Genomic DNA, 21,534 nt, shown 5'->3' with positions numbered 1-21,534 from the left:
ACTTTTATATACAGAAATCTATAATGAACAGTGTTTTCCGATCGAATTACCAAATACGTGTTTTGAGGTTAGAGAAGTCACATCCCTAAGTTGCTTTTACTTATTCAATTCCTTTAGATTGTGTACTTCTTGCTGTTTGATGATAGTGCTAGATGAATGTTAACTCGGCAAGCACTATGCAATTTGGCACCCTGATCTTGATCTAATTTCATGTTTATTTTTGCATGAGGCCAATAAAGTAGTGCTACAACTAAAATTATCGCTTTAAGTGCAAGGAGCAGTGTGGTTATACTTAACAATAGCAGTAGAAGTAATTAAGTATGCTGGAGTAGTGATAGGGCTGTTACAAGTTATTATATGCTGCATTGTTTTATCCATATTCTGCATTGACACTTACCATACCAGTTTCTCGGTTAATATTATGCATTATTTTAGCTATTTGCTAATTGTAACTGCTATAGCAATCTATTTCTAATCTTGTAGCAGTTTGTTATTTGAGTGTATATTTATACATTCTCCTTGTATTGTATCACTTTAGTAATACAAAATATTTTCCTTTCAATTTCTTTAAAAACAACATCAATTATTCCAATGATCCATCGTGAATCTCTAATTTATACTTTTGCATCATGTTTTAAATGGGGAGGTAGAAAGACAGAAAAAAGAATAAGTCACCAAGAGAGAGAAAAAGAAGATAATAGTAATTTTGTACAGAAAAATTAACTTGAAGAAAAAGTTTTATACAAGTTATCTCATCTATTTGATTATCTCTATTATCTAGCTAGATACTCATTGAAGTCGTCTTGTATTGTTATCTCTTTGTTGATGAGAATTTTTTATGTTGATCCTTAAAGATTTCAAGAAAACTTGTGGGATACCCATTAATTATTATTAGGGGAAGTTTTTATTGGTCTTATGAGTTTTTCCTTTATATTATTTATTGTTTGTTGTTTGATACTCCAGAACCTAATATTATTTATAAATAAAAGAATTGATTTAGTTCTTACTTCCTTGTTATTTTTGCTATCTTCCGAACAACACTGTGTTATCTCTGTTTTCTAGCTAGTAGATTTGCTTTACTAATTTCACTAAAAGAAATATCGCGACACTGGAAGGATCACAAGAACCAAACCCGTTGTCCTGCTAATTGTTCCATCCTCCGTATTCATTCATCCTCTCTCTTCTCAGTTGGGTTTGTTCTAAAATTCAAGCGAGGTTGTTTAGTATCAAAACATGATGTTATTTTGTTCATAAGTCTTGCTTCAATCCGCAGTTTCTTTAGTCTTGCATGCAATGCAATTCTTGTTAATATTTTGTCAATACGATACACAAGGATGCAAAACAATTAGTCTTATACAAATTTATCTAGAAACATAGTGCCAAGCAAACCATGCTTCGGAAATGCAAAAGATTGCCTGGCCATTCAACAGAACAACAACAAATATGCCAAATTGTTTATTTAGTAAATTTTATTTAATTTAAAAATATGTTTGGTGTACATTAATTCATGTTTAAAAATTTTATGTGGAAATGATTTTGATATATTAAATATAACTTGTATACTTTTGATTACAAACTATCTTTATTATGCATAAAGTTATTAACATGGGAATGTAATGTTTAGAAGACAATTTGATTAATACATATTTAAAAGAAATTTTCCTTGCCACCAAAGTAACGAGAATATTCCTTGACAAAACGATAATATTTCCTAGTCTAAAATTATCAAACATTTTGATGTTTACTTCATGGCCTCAAACGTTGTTAAGTTCAAAGCGCAAATCAAAACTAGTGACAGATCGTATGCTATGTTTTTCTCAAGGCCTACATTCATTTTAGAATAAGTTTTCCCAGGTTGATTTTTTCCATTAAGGAAAACTCGTTTCGGAATCAACGAAAGATGATCCCAGAAGCTTTTGAGATGCAAGAAACAACTTCTCTTAATAGAGACAGGTCCAACTTTTTTGAGGTCACACAGGCATAGTATATATGCTTATTTTAGATCTTCCAAAAAGTAAAGCAGAATCATTAAATGTGATTGAGATGAGTTTTTAATTATTCCATATAATGTATTTTATATTTAAATATGTGTGCAATGTGAATGGTTAAGGTTGATATATATGATTCATTAAGACCTACCAAATCATTACAGGATAAAATGAAACAGAAAGCCATGTAGAAGACTAAACAAACAGAGGATATTATTGGTTCAAGAACTTAGTCCATGCTCAGTTATTTAAGACTCCAACCAAGATAATGTTTCAATAAACACTTCCAATAGAAGAAGGTTTCATATTGAAGCAGGAGCATTTCCAGGAACAAATTTGACAGAAATACTATTCACACAATGGCGTTCATCAGTTGGGGTTTTGAATCCCTCTCCTTTGAAAACATGACCCAAGTGCCCACCACAGGCTGCACAAGTTATCTCTGTCCTCCTCCCATCTGGGTCAGGCTGAAAATCACAACTTCCGTAAATTCAATACAATTACAATTTCCAAACAAAAATGCTACTGCAGTACTAGTAACAAAGAAAAATGAAAGTTGAATAATAACTTTTTAAAAACCACGTACATATCGGTTGATGGCCCCAGGAAAACCCTCAAAGAAAGCAGGCCAGCCACAACCAGAATCAAACTTGGTTGAAGACTTGTAAAGAGGAGTTCCACAGCCAGCACATTTGTAATCTCCTTCTTCATAAAATTTGTTATATTCTCCGGTACCCTTCAATCTGCAAAAGTTCTCAGTGCAAGAAAAGTTACAATCCAACTCATGTAAACTAATTTGATAGTTTAAAGGGGGTTTCAGCATACAAAATTGGATATCATGTAGGCCTAAACGGCATGCAATCTACACATCTACAAACATCTTACCCAAGACAACTGAAGTTTTAATTCCTACACGTAAATCACAAAATAATTTGTGTCCCTGCCAACACCAAAACATAAACCTTGACACAGTCCAACACTTTCCAGGGGTGATAAACTGTTACAAAACTCTTGTATACAAAGTAAATCTTGCCTTTCTTCAAGGCCGAAAACATAAAAAGGGAAACTAAATGTACAAAAAAGCTTAATCTTTTTTTTAAATAAAACACTACCAACAAGAGATTGCATGAAACCAACTAAAATCTGCACAAACAGAAACGAATCTACATGAGAGCTATCACATTCATTTACGCCTAAAAGATCATCACACAGCCATGCAGTGCTGAAAAAATTATTCACCTTTACACTTCATACTTAATGGTCTTCCTTCTCCAAGAACACGACCTTCAATTTCTACCTTTTGAAAAATCATGCACTTTAATTCATACCCAAAATTTTCAAATCCCCACTGCCCCAAGATGGATGAAAAAAGAGAGAAAAATTAAGAAAAGATTTGGAATTTACTCAGTTCCTTTCTGGCGAAGGATCCGAAACTGCTCGGGGGAGAGAATCACCTTCCATTCCTCTTCTGTTTTATTAATCGGCGTTGGTGCTGCCATTTTTTCGCTGATGCTCAGACTGGTGAAATCCCCAAATTTCAGTACCCAGTTCCATTGGAAAAGCATGAACAAGGGAATATATATACTATAAACATTTTCCGGGAAAATGAACTTGGACGGAAAATTGGGTCTGGACAGTGACAGATGGTGTGATAGGACTGGCACGCTCTTCAACTTCCATCTCATGCTTCTGTCATCCCACGGGTAACCATTATTTTACTGCTGACGAAAAAAAAAAACATGAACTGTTAGTTAAACACATATTTTTCAAAATACTCAAATGTAATTTCCATCCCTATATTCTAAGGAATATTGTTTTTAGAATTTGAAATTGAATTTATATATATTAAAGGTTAAATTGAATAATAAACAAAGGAGTTTTAAAATTTAAATGATAAAAACTACACTTAATGACTAAATTTTGGTGGACCTATTAATAAATAAAAAATAACTTATTTATTTAATATAAAATATAATTGAATAAATGTTTTTTATTTAAAAATAATTAAATAAATTCTTTTAAAAAAGATAATAGTTATATAATTTTTTAAAACTATTTTTTCAAAATTAGATATATAATTTTTTAAATTGTATTGTTTTTTAATTAATTATTAACAAATATAATAAAACTATAAAAATAATAAGATTACAAAATAAATTTCTCGTATAAATTAAACAATCAAGATTTGTAGAGTTTAAATTTTAATTTGGTTGAATCTTTGCTTCATTTCTTCCTCTCACTCGCTCTCTCTTCATCACCTTGAGGATTGTGTTGGAATCCCACTTCGGGTTTTTCACAAGACTCCATTGAAGTTTTAAAATTTCACTCTGGGAAGGGAAGAAGAACGATACCTGGTTGTGGGGTTTCTTCTTTATCCTGAATCCAAGCGAAGAAGGAGAAAGGGTCATTAGAAGAAAAAGAAAAAGCTTCTGCTCTGTGCCAAAACAAGAGTTGTTTCATAGAACGACAACAACAACAAGAATGTCGTCGTATTTGGGATTCGGAAAAGCTTCAGGACCCACCGCACCTCTCAAATCTCCACCCTCTTTCGGTTTCACCGATCCTTCTCCTCCACCTCCCTTTTCTTCACCTGTTCCCGCTTTTTCGCCACAATCCACGCCCAGGTACGTCAATTCTTCACCAACCTTTAGTTTATTTCATTGGTATCTTGAAATGATCCCCTAAAAACTTTATCTTTTTAGTGGGTTTCGTACTCACGTTGAAATGGGATGACGAATTTGAATCAATTAGCATTTAACCCTTTCCCTTGCGTGTTTTCCACTGCTACAAGAGTTTCTTGTATATCAGAACATGTGAATCTTCTGCGAAGGATTATATTTTGATTTGAATTGTTTTATCTAAGAACAGCGAAGGTGTCTGGCATCTGTAATTTGTTGCTTGAATTTGGAAGGGTTCAAGCGTTTTTTGCTGCTTGTTGAGTTGCATACTGGTTATTTTATTTAACTGGGGGTAAGAAGGGTTATATGTTATCAGTGTTTTGGAGGTGAAAGTTGGGGATCACATCACACTATACCACGACTTGCATGATTAAGGTATATGGGGTTAATAATCTACTACTGATGGGGATCTTGCGCTAAACATAGGTAGGATTTAAGCTGGATAGATGAAATGGAGAAATGCTTCAGATGTAATCTGCGATGGTTAAGTTTCTTTGTCAGTGAATCTGTGAATCGAAATTCTTTTGTACAACTAAAACACTTACAGTACTCTTCTTGAGATAGTGAATGTAGGACAGTAAATCACCAGAGTGAAATATCAGTGTAACTTGAAGTGAATCTGTGTAAACCATTAAAATAGCCCTCGCCGTTTATAACATCGTTTAAAATAGCGCTACCTAATGAGTAAGTCTTGGCTATTATTAATACATGCATGGTTTTGTTCAAGTGCTGGTTAATGTCCTTGTATTGACTTCTGTTAATGCATTAGACCCTGAAAATATTGTCAGGGATAATATGGTCAGAGTAATATTTAATACTAGGTCTGGATAAAATCCAAACAATTCCATGTATACTTTTGGTGATACCCATTTTTTTTTTCCCTTTTCACACACTAAAAAAGTTCCTGTTCTATATGTTATGGCAAAACTAGGAGCAGTTTTCGATTTTTTTCAATGAACTTATGTTTATTTTAAACAAGACATTCTTTTTGTGGCTATAGTTTATATTTAAGATGTTCATTGCGTGATGCGTTTTCATAGTTCATATTCTCTTTCAGATCCATTGATTCTTCCAGTTGGAGTGATGGACAGAAAATACTCTACAAAGATTCGGATACCCATATCCCTCAAAGGCCTTCCCCAGTCACTACATTTATTGCTTCTCGTGATTCCACAACTGGTGTTACAGCCAGAACTTCAAAATTTCCAAATCTGGAGAGAAGATCTCCTCCTATATCTTATGCAGACATTGAAGCTTTGGGGAATTATGGTCAACCTGTCACAATGAACAAGTAAGACAATATCACCTGTAAAGTGTAATACTATCACGATTCTATAAATTTATTATGTATCAGGCATTTGGGTGGGAATATTGTATGTATAAATATGTCATGACAATCCAGTCTTGTGATGATGTTTAAATAATTATCTCCTGTTGTTTTGAACATTATTATGAAGAACCTTTTTTCCATGAAAGTACCATATAATATAAGTCTCAGTTTGTTGAATTCAAGGTTCTATATAACTGGAATGAGTAAATGGAATGGATTGTTTTGTCCTTTTTGGTGTTTCCTTATGTTGAGTTTTCAGCATGACAATCATTCGGATGTAAATTTAGACTCTTTATGCTCATAGTGCATGTGTAGAATCATCCTAAATCCAGGACTTCCCAGAAAAATGTGAAAAGTAACATCTCTAATTATTTGAGTCTGTTTAATGGTTCTTCTTTCAGGCCTTCTTTGTCTCCTCCTGGACTAGGAAGCACATCAAATGTTTCACGGACTGTCCCTCATTCTCAAATTCACCAGAAATCTTTTCCGTTTAATGTTCCTGAAGCCACTATAAGCAAGCCCATGAGCTCCACTGCTTCTAAAAGAACAAGATCACCTGCTTCATCATTTGCAGCCAATGAAACCCTTGAAGGAAACTCAATTTCCCCTGAAGACAACTCTGAACGGTATGATATTAGCTTGGCTCTACTTTTTGTCCATTATGCATTTACTTTATCATACATTATTTATTTTTAAAGCATCTTTTTTTCTTGTAATGTGCAGTGAAGTTTTAGCTAAGGCCAAGCGTTTAGCCCGGTTCAAAGTAGAGCTAAGCAGATCTGAACAAAATAATGCTGATATTCCCGATCAGAAGGCTTTTGCTATTAGACATGAACAGTCTATGTTGGAGCCGAAATACGTGAGGGGGCATTTAATGGATTCAGCTGTCAACATTAGCAGTGGCCATGTTTCTGATATTGAAGTCCTGGAAACATCCAATGTAATTATTGGCTTATGTCCAGATATGTGTCCTGGTATATTTTCTCAGATTTTAAATCCAAGAGTGAACCTGTGAGAATTGTTATATTTTGATCTGATCTCAAGAAACATGTCACACTTCCTGAAAAATTTAGCCCTAATTTTGATTTGTGTTTCAGAGTCTGAAAGGGGAGAGCGTGAAAGAAAAGGGGATCTTGACCAATATGAACGTGTGGATGGGGATAGAAATGTAACTAGCAGACTTCTTGCAGTTAAGAAGGTGAGTCTCATATTACTAAATACTATTATTTTTTCCTATGAAACTGCTCTATACTCTTTCAAGTATTATTAGTTACTTAAATTGTGTTTCATGACAGTATACTAGGACAGCTGAGAGGGAAGCCAGATTGATCCGGCCTATGCCCATCCTGCAGAATACAATTGATTATCTACTCACATTGCTAGATCAGCCTTATGATGAGAGGTTTCTTGGCGTGTATAATTTCTTGTGGGATAGGATGAGAGCAATTCGAATGGACCTGCGAATGCAGCACATTTTCAATCAAGGGGCTATTACTATGCTGGAACAGATGGTACTTCCTTGTGGCCATCTCATCATGGTTTACTTTTTCCATACATGTTCTTAGGCATTGGTTCTACTCACCCCTTTTATGAATGAATGTGCTCCGTAAAGATCTTAGATTCAAAATCCTCGGGCAAGAATTTTCAGATATACTACTTCTCAATTGAAATACATATCTCCCATCATCAACCTAAAATATGGAAACACATAGCCTATTTATTGTGCACTATTAAATTTTAGCAGCATGAACTTTCACTTAAAAGTCGTTGCATGGGTTGGACTAAAACTCAAGTGCCTCTTGTTAGTCTAAAGTTATCCTGTCTGAATTAGTCTTGATTTGTTGTACCGACCCTTATGTATTCTTGAGCCTCTATTAGTATTTTTTCCCAGAAAGTTTCCTTTTGGTTTAGTCATGTCCGGTGTTGTAACATTAGTGCCACGAGTTATTAGTCATCGACTCTCTGTCAGATGACTTGATTTTCATTTTGTTAGGCTAATCCTTTTTAGTATAGTGATAGTATAATCAAGATCACATGGTAAAACAAATATTCATGCTTTTCTTGCAATAATACATTTAAAAGCCACATTATTACTCTTATTTAAGTGATAATGTCAAGTTTCTCTCCTCATGGTTCACTAAATTATGTGATCCAGATAATACCAAATATATAAATTTGTTGTTTATCAATTTCATAGTTGTGTACTGGTAGAATATCTTTTTTGAAATACCAGTTAGATTTATCTAGAACATGCATATGCTTGTTGCAAAGCAGTATCTGATGATTATGAAGGCTAATGAAGCTGTGGATTTATGCGGTTCCAGATAAAATTACATATCATTGCAATGCATGAATTGTGTGATTACACTAAAGGAGAAGGATTTTCAGAGGGCTTTGATGCTCATCTCAATATTGAGCAGATGAACAAAACTTCAGTTGAACTGTTCCAGCTGTATGATGATCATAGAAAGAAAGGAATGAATATTCTGACCGAAAAAGAGTTTCGAGGCTATTATGCTCTTCTTAAATTGGATAAGCATCCTGGTTATAAAGTAAGTAGCCTTTGTAGTGCTTTGTTTATATGATTTCATTTGCTATGAAAAAAAAACAAGGAACTAATCTAGTCATGCTAGGTTGAACCTGCAGAACTCTCCCTTGAAATTGCTAAAATGACTCCAGAGATAAGGCAGACTCCAGAAGTTCTATTTGCTCGCAGTGTAGCAAGGTTGTAATTCCCATTGAAGTTTATATATATACATATAATTATGTTTTTGATCTGACCATTCCTTCATTTATTTTGCAGAGCGTGTCGAACCAGTAATTTTATTGCCTTCTTTCGGCTTGCAAGAAAAGCAACTTACCTTCAAGCATGTCTAATGCATGCTCACTTTGCAAAGGTATGTGATATTCCTGTCTTCTATTTTGTGCTCAATAAAGACCATATGACTGGACTTGTCCTTGTAAAGCTTAGGGCTGCCATTTATAGACTGGGCATGCATTTATTCAATCATTGCAGGTAATTTAGGAAATTGTTGAAGTTGATTGGGGACAAAATTACTCTACCATATCTTGCCCATTTTTGTCTAGATAATAGAACATCTGTCCCATAAAGCATATTGAAATGATAACTAGGTAAAATTAATTTCATTTTATTTTATGTAATCCCTTTCTGTCTGCAATACATTAGTGGAATTCACTTTATTAATGATTTTGGTTATGTGACTAACCAACTTCTGATCAGAAATCCTAACCCTTATTATGTCTTGTGTTACTTTTACCAGTTGCGTACCCAGGCACTTGCTTCTCTGCATTCTGGTATACAGAATAACCAAGGAATCCCTGTTTCTCAAGTTGCTAACTGGCTTGCTATGGAGGTATATTTATTGGATAGATTTGGATATGTGCGTCTCATTTTTCCATTTTTCTTGTTTCATTGGGGAGTGTGGGTGCTGAGGGTGCACGACAGGAAATGGCATACCTGAATTTCCAACTTTCTCATAGATTCACCTTTGTTGTATTAATTAGGATGAAGGCATAGAGGGTCTCTTGGAGTATCATGGGTTCTTGCTAAAAATATTTGAAGAACCTTATATGGTGAAGGAAGGTCCATTTCTCAATGTTGATGTTGACTATCCCACCAAGTGTTCAAAACTTGTGCATAAGAAAAGGTCTCGAAGGATAATTGAAGATATTTCACTCTCAATTCAAGCAGAATCACCAAATGTTGAGACTGTGAAAGAGATTGAAATGAGGAAGCATGAACCACAAGTAGATTCACCTGTTGAAAATGATAGTTCTGTCCAGAAGCCTGATGAGGAAATTCCAGACGTGGTGGCTATTTACTCACCTGAGGATAGTATGTCAGGAAAGACATTTAAGGATGTTCAAGACAGTCGAAAAGATCAAGATATTTCTTGTCCTCTTCCATCACTGCTGAGCTCTCCTTTTCCTAATATTATACCTGAACAACAGTTTACTAGATTTGATGTCTTCAAGGGTATCAATTCAGATTTGATTGCTAGAGGCTCTCCAAAGAGAAACTTTCAGTTTAGTGTTGAACAAAGGCCATTGGAGAATATACCAAAAACAGCTCCACCTGAAAGTTCATTAGGTTATAGTTTTTCAGTGCCACCTCCTGTGTCCCAGGGTGTATTCAAGGATGACTCTCTGATTATTCACCAAGAGCATGAAGATGAAATTAATGAAGCTAGAGAAAATTGTCAAGATGAAGAAATTGCTGAGGCCAAGCTGAAGTTGTTCTTAAGGTTTTTATGGCTTCTTTCATTTCAGAATTTTATATTTTTACTTACACATGAAATGTTTGCATGTATGTACTATTTATTACTATTTTTACGTTGTTTTGCTGATGACTTCCTGTCAGGTTATGGAGGAGGCGAGCATCAAAACTAAGAATGTTACGTGAAGAAAGGCAGTTAGCATCAAATGCTGCACTAGACTCTATGCCATTGGGCCCCCCAATTCAACATTATTTATATGTAAGTATGACAGGATTTTTGTGATTTTTTTTTGAACATGTATCTTTGACTTGGTTTACTTATCTTTGACTTTGGTGGTTCCCTTTTTTGATGTAGCGACCTGGCAACTTCAATAAGTTTGACATTGATGTAGCTATGAAGGAGAGATATGAAAAACAGGAGAAATCATGGTCAAGACTTAATGTTTCTGATATAGTTGCCAGTACACTAGGCAGAAGAAATCCAGATTCTAAATGCTTGTGCTGGAAAATTATTCTATGCTCTCAAATGAACACGGGATATGAAATGGGGGCAGCAGGCACTTGGTTGGCCTCAAAGTTCATGCCTTCTAGTGATGAAGATGTGGTCTTTTCATCTCCTGGCTTGGTAATATGGAGGAAATGGATTTATAGTCAATCTGGCATCAATCCTTCCTGCTACCTCTCTGTAGTTAGGGATACAGCATTTGGTAATCTAGATGAGGCAGTATCCGGCGCAGGTGCTGTTATGTTTCTTGTGTCTGACAGCATCTCATGGGAACTTCAGAGGTCTCATCTTCATAATCTTCTGATGTCAATTCCATCTGGGGCCTGCTTGCCTCTTTTGATCTTGTGCGGGTCATACGAGGAAAGGTTTTCTTCTGCTATAATTAATGAGCTGGGCCTTCAAAACATTGATAACTTGAAGATCAGTAGCTTTCTGCTTGTTTTCCTCAACGAAAACCAGTGGATCGAACACTCAAGTGGATTTTTCAGTGATACACGATTAAGGGAAGGGCTGGAATGGCTGGCATGTGAATCACCATTGCAACCCAACGTTGGCTGTGTGAAAATACGAGAACTTGTTCACGACCATCTCAAGTCCTTCCCAGGGGTGCAGGGCATTGTCATGAACTGCAACTTGGGGCCTAATAACTGCATCTCATTGTTCAACGAAGCCTTAGATCGCTCAATAAAGGAAATTACTGCTACTGCCAGTTCAAATCCCACTGGTTGGCCATGTCCAGAAATTGGTTTACTTGACAAGTTTCGTGATGAAGATAGAGTAGTGAAAATGTGCTTGCCAACTTTGGGATGGAGCTCAAACGAGAATACTGAACCAATTATTCGTGCTTTGCAAAACTGTAAGCTCCCTACTTTTCCTGGTGATTTATTCTGGTTAGCCAGAGGTTCTAAAGTTAGACAGGAGATTGAGAATCAGAGAAAACAGCTTGAGAATTGCTTGATCCAGTACTTGACTCATACTAGTAAGACTATGGGAATTTCTTTGGCAACAAAAGAGGCTCGTGTCACAATGCAAAGCTGCGTGAGGCTTGAGCTACGTGGCTCAAATTACCATATAGTTCCTCATTGGGGTATGATTTTTCGTAGAATTTTTAACTGGCGTCTAATGGGTTTATCTAGCAGGGAAATCTCCACGGCTTACATCTCAGAACATCATCATGTTGCTCTTCCAAATGTGAGCCCTGAAACATGGCTATCTTATTATCCGGACACGTCTTTAGATGAAATAATCAGTGTTAGCTGCAGCTCTCCTCTTCCCGTTATGCATCAACCACTTCAACATCTTCCAAGGAGGGCTTCAAATGATGTATTCCATGCCACTGTTAACCAGAGGGATGCTGAAACCAATCTTCCGCTCGATAAATCACCTACCATGGATTCAGCTACAACATTTTTTAATGCCAAACCAAATAGAGAAACTGACAAATTAAGCAAGCTATTGGAACAGTGTAACTTGCTTCAGGATAGCATAGATAAGAAGCTTTTTGTATACTACTAATGCCCACAACACTGTTAACCATTTTTTGTATCTATCCTACACTAAACTAAATCTTCATTTATAGGAAATTTTGTACAATAAGTAAATTCTCCTTATTTTTCCATTTCCTTTTACCAAATCAAAATTTATGGATTGTGATGCTGACCATGACAATCATTAGTATTCATCATACGAGAGTATAAAAATATTTCTTCCTAAAAGTATTTTACGTTTGCGATTCTTTTTTTAAAAAATTGTATAACTAATCTTGAATTCCATTTTAAATTTATTAATTGAACTAAATTCTTATTATGCATATTTCGCATAACATGATCTTAAAGATAATGTTTATGATATTTTCCCTAATATTTAATCATTTTTATTTACGTGGCGTGACAATTACATGTGTGTATATATTTGACTTTCATTTAAACACTTAGTCCACAAATTCAACTTCTTTAACAATTTTAGATGATATCAGCTACAAATAATAGATAAACTAGTTTTAAGGGCCATTTGTTAATTTGGTCAATCATTTTGTCATTTTTACAAAATTTCAGATGCTAATTTCATTGATAATTGATAAGTTTCTCCATTAGTTTAAAGTTTCTTTTATATAGATTATCAAGACAAGTTTACTAAAATAGTTATTTTCAATAAATACAAACATTCTCTCCATAAATATTCAAGATAAATAAAAAATTGAAAAAAAGAGTATATTTTATAAATTTAAAATAAAAGTAGAATTGTTTCGAAATGAATATAGGGGTATTTTGGAGAGAGGAAGTATAAAAGAAGGGTTGCTAAATGTTCATATTAAATAAAAAGCACGTGTGTGCGTCTTTGAGGTCCTTCCATAATGGTATACACCAAATAACATGGTACTCTGTTTAAGGATATTGCTCATCAATGTTGCAGTATGGTCCATCCATGCCAGAGAGACTCATCATCACTCTCATATTGCATTTAATCATTTTTAAACCATTTTTTAAATATAAGAATTTCCCAATAAAGGAGGTAAACATTAAACAGGGTTATGTACCTTCTCCCCAATTAATGACTTTAGGTGCCAAAATAAATAAAATATTAAAATCGATAATTCCACAATCACCAATAAAAGTCTTGATAAATTATATAAATACAAATTAAAAACTAAAGAAAATTAACCTCGTGAGTTAATCAAACTCAACCCACCCTCAATTCAGAAAATAAATAAACAAATAAAAGAATTGGATTAAGCTGAACCCCGTTTTGAAAGTTAAAATAGTTCATGGGGCTCAACAATAAGTACCATTTGAGACTTTGTAAAATTGTTGTTGTGCTGAAAAGATGCTTCCACTTTTCTAATAAAGTCATTAATTTGTTATTGACCTTTTGAAGCTGTCTCATTATTTGCTAAATGAGAATGTGCTTTGCAATTATTTGTAGTTATTAAGTGGTAGCAACACTCTAATACAGTTCTTTAATTATTTAAAAATACGTGTAAATATCAAATAATTGATATTTCTTGGAAGAGAATAATTCATAAAAAGACAATGGAAATAATGGATATCGTGTAGCAAAGATGCTACCACTTTTCTGACATATTCAGTCATCTTCTTTAGACATTTTAACTTATTTCATTATTTGAAACATGAAAATACGCCTAGCAATTAATTGCATTAGTTATTAATTTTATGAAAAGTGATAGCCATTCTTTCTTATACATCCTCTCACATTAATTGAACTTCAGAATTTCTTTCACTAGTGAAGAAAAAAAAACTACTATTAAGGGACATGCAGCATAAATTGCAGAAAAAAGGTGTTAAAAAACATATTCCTAACCATTTTCTTACATTCAGTTTACGGAATCGCAACACAATGAATAAGTAATTTGCAAGAATTTACAAGAATTGAGGTGCTTAAATGAGTTAATTACTTGTAGTTCCAACCATTCATCGAGCCAGTCAGTAATTTGCAGAAAAGACATGAAACTAATCTTGAAAAGCAATAAAAAGAATTCAGATGCTTCTAAAAGATACAGTGGATCCAGCATGAGAACGAGGATAATGGATTTACATTTTAAATAGCACATGGGTTGCCTTCCAAGTTGACCATTGACTACAGAGTAATGCAAATAGTAGTAGTCAATTAGTCACCAGCCAAACTCCTTTCTCCTAAGTTATTTATAGACCTCATTCCAAAGTTTAAATTTGGGGAGTGGAGTTGTAGAGCTAGCTACTCAGCAGGACAAGTTCTAGTGTTACTTCTGAAGTGCTTCTGTATGGTTATGACAAACAACATGAATTAGTAAAAGATTGAGAACAGAAAAAAATGACCATCAATCATTTGTGCTTTCTACATTCTGAAAAGGGATCCTTCAGCTGCCAAGATAATGCACCTCAAACCAGCAACCATCAGCAGCCTGACAAAATTGGGTCAGCAATTTGGCTTAATGAATAATACTGGCAAGCAAGCAAAGTTTATGGCTGTAATGCAGAAGATTGAAGAAGAGTAGACAGCGAAATGTACCACCAAGGAGAAAGTATAAGCATACATACTGAAGCTTCCACAAAGCCTCTCTCCAGTCACTGTAAATAGAAAAGGGGGAATGAAATGAAATAAAACTATAACAAAAATCCTAATCAAATAATTAAGAGAAATGCTACCAACTTACTCTTTACAAAATTCTTTTTAACACATTCTCAAGTTGAAATTTATCGAAAATCATAAAATTTGTGTAGGTCTTACTACCCCCTACTTAATGAACCTAATTCATAATTTTCTAGTTTTCAAAAAAATTTAACCAACAAGGAGTGTGTTGCTACACCTCACTGATCATTATGAAACAATGCTAGTGTAACTGTACCAATTCAATAGATGTTTGACATGCTGGAGAAGGGACCACTATGGCTGGGCTTCTAGTGGAGACCACATGCTGTGGACAGGACTGTAAATCAGAGAAGCCATTCCTGACTGAACGATAAACATCTAACCCAGTAGTGGCAGATAATTCAGACGCTCCCTTTACCCTCTTGCTCTTGGTCCTTGTTACAGTACTGACATTGACCTCACCTGATCCAAGTCCAGATGTACCTGACTACAAAAAAAAATCAAAAGATTAGATAAGATGCGATAGATTCAATGATTTTAATCACAAAGGGAGTTTAGCTTTTCTATACAAGATAACACTCACTAAGGAAAAGCATTTGAGACAAAAGGGTAAAATATTACTGTGTAATTTGTTAATAGAAGTATAATTTTCTCGAAGTTGGCAAACTATAGATCCCCATTCGGTAATCATGAGTAACCAAACCTGAAAGCTGACTAAACTTAATCATTGGCCATTTAAAAACCTAAAACGAGGTCTAAATATAGTATTACACACTTAAAACTTCAATCCAGAATAGGAATAGCCTCAGAAACTTCTCTAGGGGCTCCAAGAAAAGGTCACTTCTTACCACCGCTAAACATTTTGGGGCATCGGGCAGTGGGGGGTAGAGAATATTTAGGGACATTGTAAGTCTAACATCTATTCCAAATACTAAATGAAGAAAACATAAATAAGATAAGGCGAAAGAATTACTCGAGTTATCATACATTAGATAGGCCTTTGATCTGAACAATAATAATTGTTATATCATCGGTTCGACCCTCATGTTCTAACCATAGTTTATATGACTCTCCGGCAATGGCAGCACATGCATCACGGGGATCTGAATAACTTGCTGCCTGCACGATAAAAGAAATCATACAATTAATCAGGATAAGACTTTGAATAGTAGTTCTACTTATCAGACGTGCTAACTAGTGGGAGGTAATTTGTACACAACTCAGTTCACAATAATTTGTGAAAATGTATTAAATAGGACAAAAAACATTGGATATTTGTGTATGCTAATAATAACGCAAATAATCAAAGATGACCAGAAGCAAGCTGTGGAATAATTTTTTTTTTCTCACTAAACAACCCACACAGGTTGAGAATGAATTATTAACAATTAATATTCAGTCCTGTGAACCATTTACAGATCAAGGTTACATAATTCTGTCAGTTAATACACATGAAAAGCTGCAGGCCTTAAAAAGAAACCTCAAAACTGAAATTCATCTAAAAAAAGAATACAACACTAAAGTTGTGAGATTACAGTAACTAATATACCCCTTCTCTCGTAAGAATAACTACATATTAAATACCATTAATACACACTGTTGTCATAAGATCTAACAATCGAAGCATGACAAACAGAATAAGAGTGAAACGACTAGTAGTTAGATGATTTAGCAAACATCAATTTGAGTTGTAAGACAGAATATGATGAGTTAAAAACATTATTCCTCGCAACGCAACCAATAAAAAAATAAACATAAAAAAGATAAAAATACGCCATAACAGAAAATCTTTAGCAACCTTGTACAGCAAAAAATATAATTACATGAAGAAAAAAAAAATATAATTGCAACTTGCACGCTGCAAGCCTCGTCAGAAAACATACAACTTCTTAAGGAACATAAAATAGGTCTTACAATAAATACAGTAAGTAAAATTCAACCAATGAAGATATTATCAAAATAATTACTAAAGTTTATAAATCAGCAAGACGTTGCAGGCCATACCATATCAACAACAGTTTGGCTGGATAGGAACTCAAATACACCATCACTTGCAACAACAAAGAAAAGATGGTTAGGTGTAAGCTGGACCGTTGACACTTCAGGAACAGCAATTACACCAATTGTCTCAGCCAACATATCCCCTACACTCCTTGTAAATGCAGCTCCAGGAACCATTCCATTCTGAACCCACAACCTAGGAGGGTCATCACCCTGACTCTCTTCATCACCCCAAGTCTGAATATCCGGATCCTTATGCCCTTCCACCTGATCAACACTCAAAACCCTTGCCCCAGAAAGCTTCACTCTCTCATACTCATCTCTCCTAAAAGGTGTCTGATCAGTGGACAAGTCCTCAGCAACAATCCGGTTCCCATCCTTAACAGCCAGCACTGCTCTCGAATCACCAACATTAGCAACATAAAGGGTGTTCCCAATAACCAGCACCGTAATTGCAGTGGTGCCACTCAAAGAATCATCAATCTCATTCTTATGCAAGTCCTCATTTGTGGTCAAGAATGCAGAAGTGTAAGCCTTAACAGGGTCCTCCAACAATGCAGTGTCACTTGACAAATTTTCCACCAACCTATCCTTCACAAAGTTTGAACACTGGGTACCAAATTCGCCATGCCCATCATAAACACCAAAGAAATGGACACTCGGGTTACCTTGGAACTGTGTCCTAAAGCAGAAACTATCCTGGTTTTCTTTATCGGGTGAATCAGGGTAGTACCCCCTCTGAGTGAGCACAGAGTATTCTAAAGTGAAGTTATGGGAAGGAACAGGAACAAATTGCAGTGAACTCTGAGTGAGAATGTGTTTCCTCTGGGCACTGTAAGGGCCAAGTTCTCTGAAGTCTCTGGAGCCACCCACTGATGGGGAAGGGTAACGGGTACAGCACTTGCCATGGACACAACCCATGTTGAATAGAGAAGCTAAAAACAAGAGCAGGAGACTAAAAAACAGAAAGCAAAGGCGAATGTGGCTCCAAGCTTGAAACTTGGAGAAACATGAAGAAACAAAAACAAACCCTAAAGACAAGTAGGGGGAAAATTGGGATTTTGAGGATGACAAAAAGAAAAGGGTGAGTGGAGAATTATGGAGAAGTGAACAAAAAACGGGAATGATTTGAAGGAGGGCAGAGAAACTAAAAAGGGGGTGGGGGTTGAGAAAAGGAGAACCCTAGAGGGAGAGGAAGGGTTACCCCACCAAAAGGAAGAGACATTTTGGGGTTTGATCAAAGGAAAATGGGTGGGTTGGCATTAAGAACGTGTGGAGTGGGGCTAGCGAAAGGGAAAGGAAGAATTGTACTTTTCGTTTGGGAGCAGAGAAGGAGCATAGCATCGAAGGAAAATGGTTGAAGGAAGCAACACTCCAAAGGGAATGGGTTTCTGGTTTCTTCTCCCGAGAGAATGACAGTGACACACGCACACGCAGACACACTCACAGCGACACCATTTCAGATTCTATTCTATTCTATGAGTGCATGTCTCTACCCCTTCTTCCAAACACTTCTCTCTCTCTCTCTCTTTTTCAATTATTATCTCTCCTCATATATTTTTATCATTACTCAATAAATAATAAATACCATAAATCAATAATATCACTGCAATTTCTTACTAAATTTATCACTTTCTTGATTTCTGTCAATTATTGACTAAGTTTTTTTTAATTTCAAAATACCACTCTTTATTACCAGACTTTTAATACGGTTTTGGGAATTTAAAATGTTTAATGAAACCTGATTGTTTTACTTTTAACGGACATTTATTATTTTTCCTTTTTAGGCTCACGTAACGGGTTGCTTTTAATAGGTATTAACTGGTCAATTTGAAAACATTTTAAATTTATTCACAGTTTTGGGATTTAGGGGACATTAAAACATTTAGCAAAGGTTCTAGAAATAGCCAATGAATGACCATTTAACTCTATAATCTATTATTTTTAGAAACAAAACACTGAAAACAAAAACGAAGCATTTAATCAAAGTCGTAATGAATTCAGGAATGGTAGGTGCTGAGTCTTTTATTGGCTCATATTTTGGCATTCAATCTCAAATTATTGAGACATCACTTTCAAGTTTCAAAGTAAACTGATATACCAAAACAAAAATATTCAAAGTAGACTTTCTTTCCTTCTCATATTTTTTTAATATTACAATTATAAAAATCATTTTCAATAATTATAATGATAAAATAAATCATGTAAAAATTGCCCTTTGAGGCGTATTCCATTTTGATGTTGATGGGAGGTAGGTTGAAACCCATTGCACCTGAAATGCTAAATACTTAAACTATATATATAATTGAGTCCATGAAAAATACTAAAAATCCATGAGAAAATAGGTAGAGTGGAACAATATAGAATAGAAGTTTTATAATCAAATTAATTATGTTTAGCGAGCTTGTCAAAACCATTCCATGTTTATAAATCAATCATTTCTAAATTATTTAAGTAATAAACAATCATAACTCCAATAGCAAAATCATCAAATATATAATCTCCATCAAATTGATACTCTTGACAAATTTAAATGTGTACAATAAACTCAAAATAATCATCAATCCCTTAATTTAATATCATCATCAAACAAATATCAACCAACATTTTTTTTCATTTGGAAAGTTCATATTCCTTGGATTCTTTGAGTAAACTACCTACCAAATCAAATAATCAATTCTCAATATATATTCTAAAGTTTTATGCTCATTTTAGATTTCACACCTAAATAAAGATAGAGATGAGATATTATTTTATTTTAAATTGATTAAAAGTATTTATTTAAAATATTAACTCATACAAAAAATCGAATAAAATTGCAAATTAAAATATTAGTGGAAATAAATTTAGTTTTTCTAAAAACCTAATTTAAATAAGTTATACAAAGTACACATTTTTAAAATAATTTCAATTTTGCAAGAAAAATATCAAGGAAATACGAGAATCCTAATTATAAAGTTCCAACAACTTTAAAAAAAAGTGTGCATTCAATTTTTAAAAATTTGCTGGCTGTGGGGTTCGAACCCACGCGCACTTATGTGCAGAAGATCTTAAGTCTTCCCCCTTAACCACTCGGGCAAACCAGCTTGATTGATATACATTTTAAATGGAATATATTAATATTCAATTACCATACTCATATCCTACTTTATAAAATATATATAGCTTTTATTAAGTTTAATTTTAAATTTCAATGTTTCTTTCTTATTCCTCTTCCTTATCTAATCTTAAAAAAAAAAAATCCTAGATAAGAATAAAACAAAACTCTCTAATGCTTGTAAAGTGGGTTTCATGAGGACTTTCTTGGTTTCACTATATCTTTTATCACTCCCATTTTATTTGTTATTTTTTCTTCTCAAAAATAGCCTTTTTATTATACAACAAGATGTGTTTTTATTTTGTTAGGAAGAGCACTTTCCTTCCTGGATAACAATTTTTTTGTTATGCATCATGCACAACAAAAATGTTTTTTTTTTATCTATTCCAACCTAATATCACATTTTCGCAATGAATAATATACAATAGAAATATGTTTGTGTTACAGTAGATAATTTTGAATATCAAGGAAAACATATTTTGGTGTGTGTATCGTTAAAAATATGACAATAAAAATACATTTGTGCGATGAGAAGGGTTATTAAAGAGAAAAGAAAATTATAATTGATGATAAAATGAGTGTAATGTTAATGTTTTTCTCTTCTCTGCTTCCTTTCTGTCACTGTTCCTCTCTGGATCCTTCTGTTCGTTAATGTTAATGTTACTCATTACAACGCTTTCTTAAATAAAACAATATTCACAGCTTCCTCCAAAAATAAAAAAAATAATATAGAAATTTAAATATAAAAATTACAAACACTTCCTGTTATTGAAGCCAATTACAGAAAAGACAAATGAGAGAAATATAGGGACAACTAATAAAAAAAGACAAATGAGAGGAATATAAGGACAACTAATAAAAAAAGACAAATGAGAGGAATATGGGGACAACTAATAATAGTTATCTGACCCTTACATATACAAAGGATGAAAAAAATAAGTTCACGACCTTAAATAACCAACTTAACTTTTACAAAAGATGAAAAAAATAAGAAAAGGTTCACTGTCTAAAACAACCAATATATGATTAATGCACTGTGTTTGGTGAGGAAAATGCTATAATTAAGGTCAAATTGGTTGAAGAGAGTAAGGGAGAAGAAAATGATTAGAAAAGAACTTTCATTCTTGTTATGTAATTACAACACTTCTCTTAAATGACGTGTCGGTGTCGGATACTCATATCGGACACCGACACTCGTATGACACTTGTAGGACACGTATCCGTGAAGTGTCCAATTTAAAAAGTATTTGTTGGATTTCTGACAATTCTAGTACGGTTCTAACATAATCTTAAAAAGGGAAAATACATTAACTTTCTAAAAACTCAAATTTATTGTATAAATTTTTTATTATAATTATAAAAATAAGAAACAAATCATTTTGAACCAGTCATGAAAAACATCTTTTTGCTTCAAAAAATAATCTGAAACATACTTGTGCACATAAATCTTTATTGTTAATTTATATAATTCATAATTATATAATATATAAATCTGTGTCTCTCTGTCCTACATTTTAGAAATTATACGTATCTTTGTATCCGTGTCATATCCGTGTTGGTGTCAGTGCTATACAGGTAATTACTAAAGTTATCAAAATCAAGAGTTTCCATA

The 21,534-nt window shown here is 34.0% G+C and overlaps 3 protein-coding genes and 1 non-coding gene across 7 annotated transcripts; 1 reads left to right on the top strand and 3 right to left on the bottom strand.

The window, feature by feature from the left end:
* Positions 1 to 2,176: 2,176 nt before the first annotated feature.
* On the bottom strand, positions 2,177 to 3,682 carry LOC137832312 (peptide methionine sulfoxide reductase B5-like). The gene is made up of 3 exons (XM_068640405.1): positions 3,393 to 3,682; positions 2,575 to 2,731; positions 2,177 to 2,455 (listed from the first exon to the last, which is right to left on the bottom strand). The coding sequence occupies exons 1-3, from the start codon at positions 3,671 to 3,673 to the stop codon at positions 2,291 to 2,293; spliced, it is 603 nt and encodes a 200-aa protein (XP_068496506.1). The 5' UTR covers positions 3,674 to 3,682; the 3' UTR covers positions 2,177 to 2,290.
* Positions 3,683 to 4,184: 502 nt separating this feature from the next.
* LOC137832310 (SAC3 family protein B) lies at positions 4,185 to 12,356 on the top strand. Its single transcript, XM_068640404.1, has 13 exons — positions 4,185 to 4,612; positions 5,724 to 5,957; positions 6,398 to 6,622; positions 6,720 to 6,970; positions 7,094 to 7,194; positions 7,292 to 7,507; positions 8,321 to 8,548; positions 8,630 to 8,721; positions 8,800 to 8,893; positions 9,278 to 9,370; positions 9,522 to 10,261; positions 10,378 to 10,492; positions 10,589 to 12,356. The coding sequence occupies exons 1-13, from the start codon at positions 4,470 to 4,472 to the stop codon at positions 12,251 to 12,253; spliced, it is 4,197 nt and encodes a 1,398-aa protein (XP_068496505.1). The 5' UTR covers positions 4,185 to 4,469; the 3' UTR covers positions 12,254 to 12,356.
* Positions 12,357 to 14,124: 1,768 nt separating this feature from the next.
* Positions 14,125 to 18,352, bottom strand: LOC137832307 (probable protein phosphatase 2C 35). 4 transcript variants are annotated; one of them, XM_068640391.1, is made up of 5 exons: positions 16,829 to 18,352; positions 15,812 to 15,943; positions 15,081 to 15,311; positions 14,744 to 14,802; positions 14,125 to 14,636 (listed from the first exon to the last, which is right to left on the bottom strand). In XM_068640391.1, the coding sequence occupies exons 1-4, from the start codon at positions 17,744 to 17,746 to the stop codon at positions 14,800 to 14,802; spliced, it is 1,284 nt and encodes a 427-aa protein (XP_068496492.1). In that variant the 5' UTR covers positions 17,747 to 18,352; the 3' UTR covers positions 14,125 to 14,636; positions 14,744 to 14,799. The 4 variants fall into 4 exon arrangements, with proteins under 4 accessions (XP_068496492.1, XP_068496493.1, XP_068496494.1 ...); XM_068640392.1 differs by having other exon boundaries at positions 15,081 to 15,307; positions 16,829 to 18,282; XM_068640393.1 differs by having other exon boundaries at positions 15,798 to 15,943; positions 16,829 to 18,252.
* Positions 18,353 to 19,828: 1,476 nt separating this feature from the next.
* Positions 19,829 to 19,911, bottom strand: TRNAL-UAA (transfer RNA leucine (anticodon UAA)). Its single transcript has one exon. It is a non-coding gene; the product is annotated as a tRNA-Leu (tRNA).
* Between the last annotated feature and the right edge of the window lie 1,623 nt (positions 19,912 to 21,534).

This window comes from Phaseolus vulgaris, chromosome 6, assembly GCF_000499845.2.
Source record: "Phaseolus vulgaris cultivar G19833 chromosome 6, P. vulgaris v2.0, whole genome shotgun sequence".
Classification (NCBI taxonomy): Eukaryota; Viridiplantae; Streptophyta; class Magnoliopsida; order Fabales; family Fabaceae; genus Phaseolus; species Phaseolus vulgaris.
This window is presented reverse-complemented; position numbering and strand designations above follow the sequence as displayed.

Excerpts from the sequence above, each read along its gene's own strand:
- LOC137832312 (XM_068640405.1), bottom strand. The coding sequence starts at position 3,673 with ATGAGATGGAAGTTGAAGAGCGTGCCAGTCCTATCACACCATCTGTCA. Across the intron at positions 2,732-3,392 it reads CTTCGCCAGAAAGGAACTGA|ATTGAAGGGTACCGGAGAAT; the intron begins GTAAATTCCAAA and ends GAACTTTTGCAG. Across the intron at positions 2,456-2,574 it reads CTGGGGCCATCAACCGATAT|CCTGACCCAGATGGGAGGAG; the intron begins GTACGTGGTTTT and ends TGTGATTTTCAG.
- LOC137832310 (XM_068640404.1), top strand. The coding sequence starts at position 4,470 with ATGTCGTCGTATTTGGGATTCGGAAAAGCTTCAGGACCCACCGCACCT. Across the intron at positions 4,613-5,723 it reads TCGCCACAATCCACGCCCAG|ATCCATTGATTCTTCCAGTT; the intron begins GTACGTCAATTC and ends ATTCTCTTTCAG. Across the intron at positions 6,623-6,719 it reads CCTGAAGACAACTCTGAACG|TGAAGTTTTAGCTAAGGCCA; the intron begins GTATGATATTAG and ends TGTAATGTGCAG.
- LOC137832307 (XM_068640390.1), bottom strand. The coding sequence starts at position 17,746 with ATGGGTTGTGTCCATGGCAAGTGCTGTACCCGTTACCCTTCCCCATCA. Across the intron at positions 15,944-16,828 it reads GCCAAACTGTTGTTGATATG|GCAGCAAGTTATTCAGATCC; the intron begins GTATGGCCTGCA and ends TTTATCGTGCAG. Across the intron at positions 15,312-15,811 it reads AGATCAAAGGCCTATCTAAT|TCAGGTACATCTGGACTTGG; the intron begins GTATGATAACTC and ends TTTTTTTTGTAG.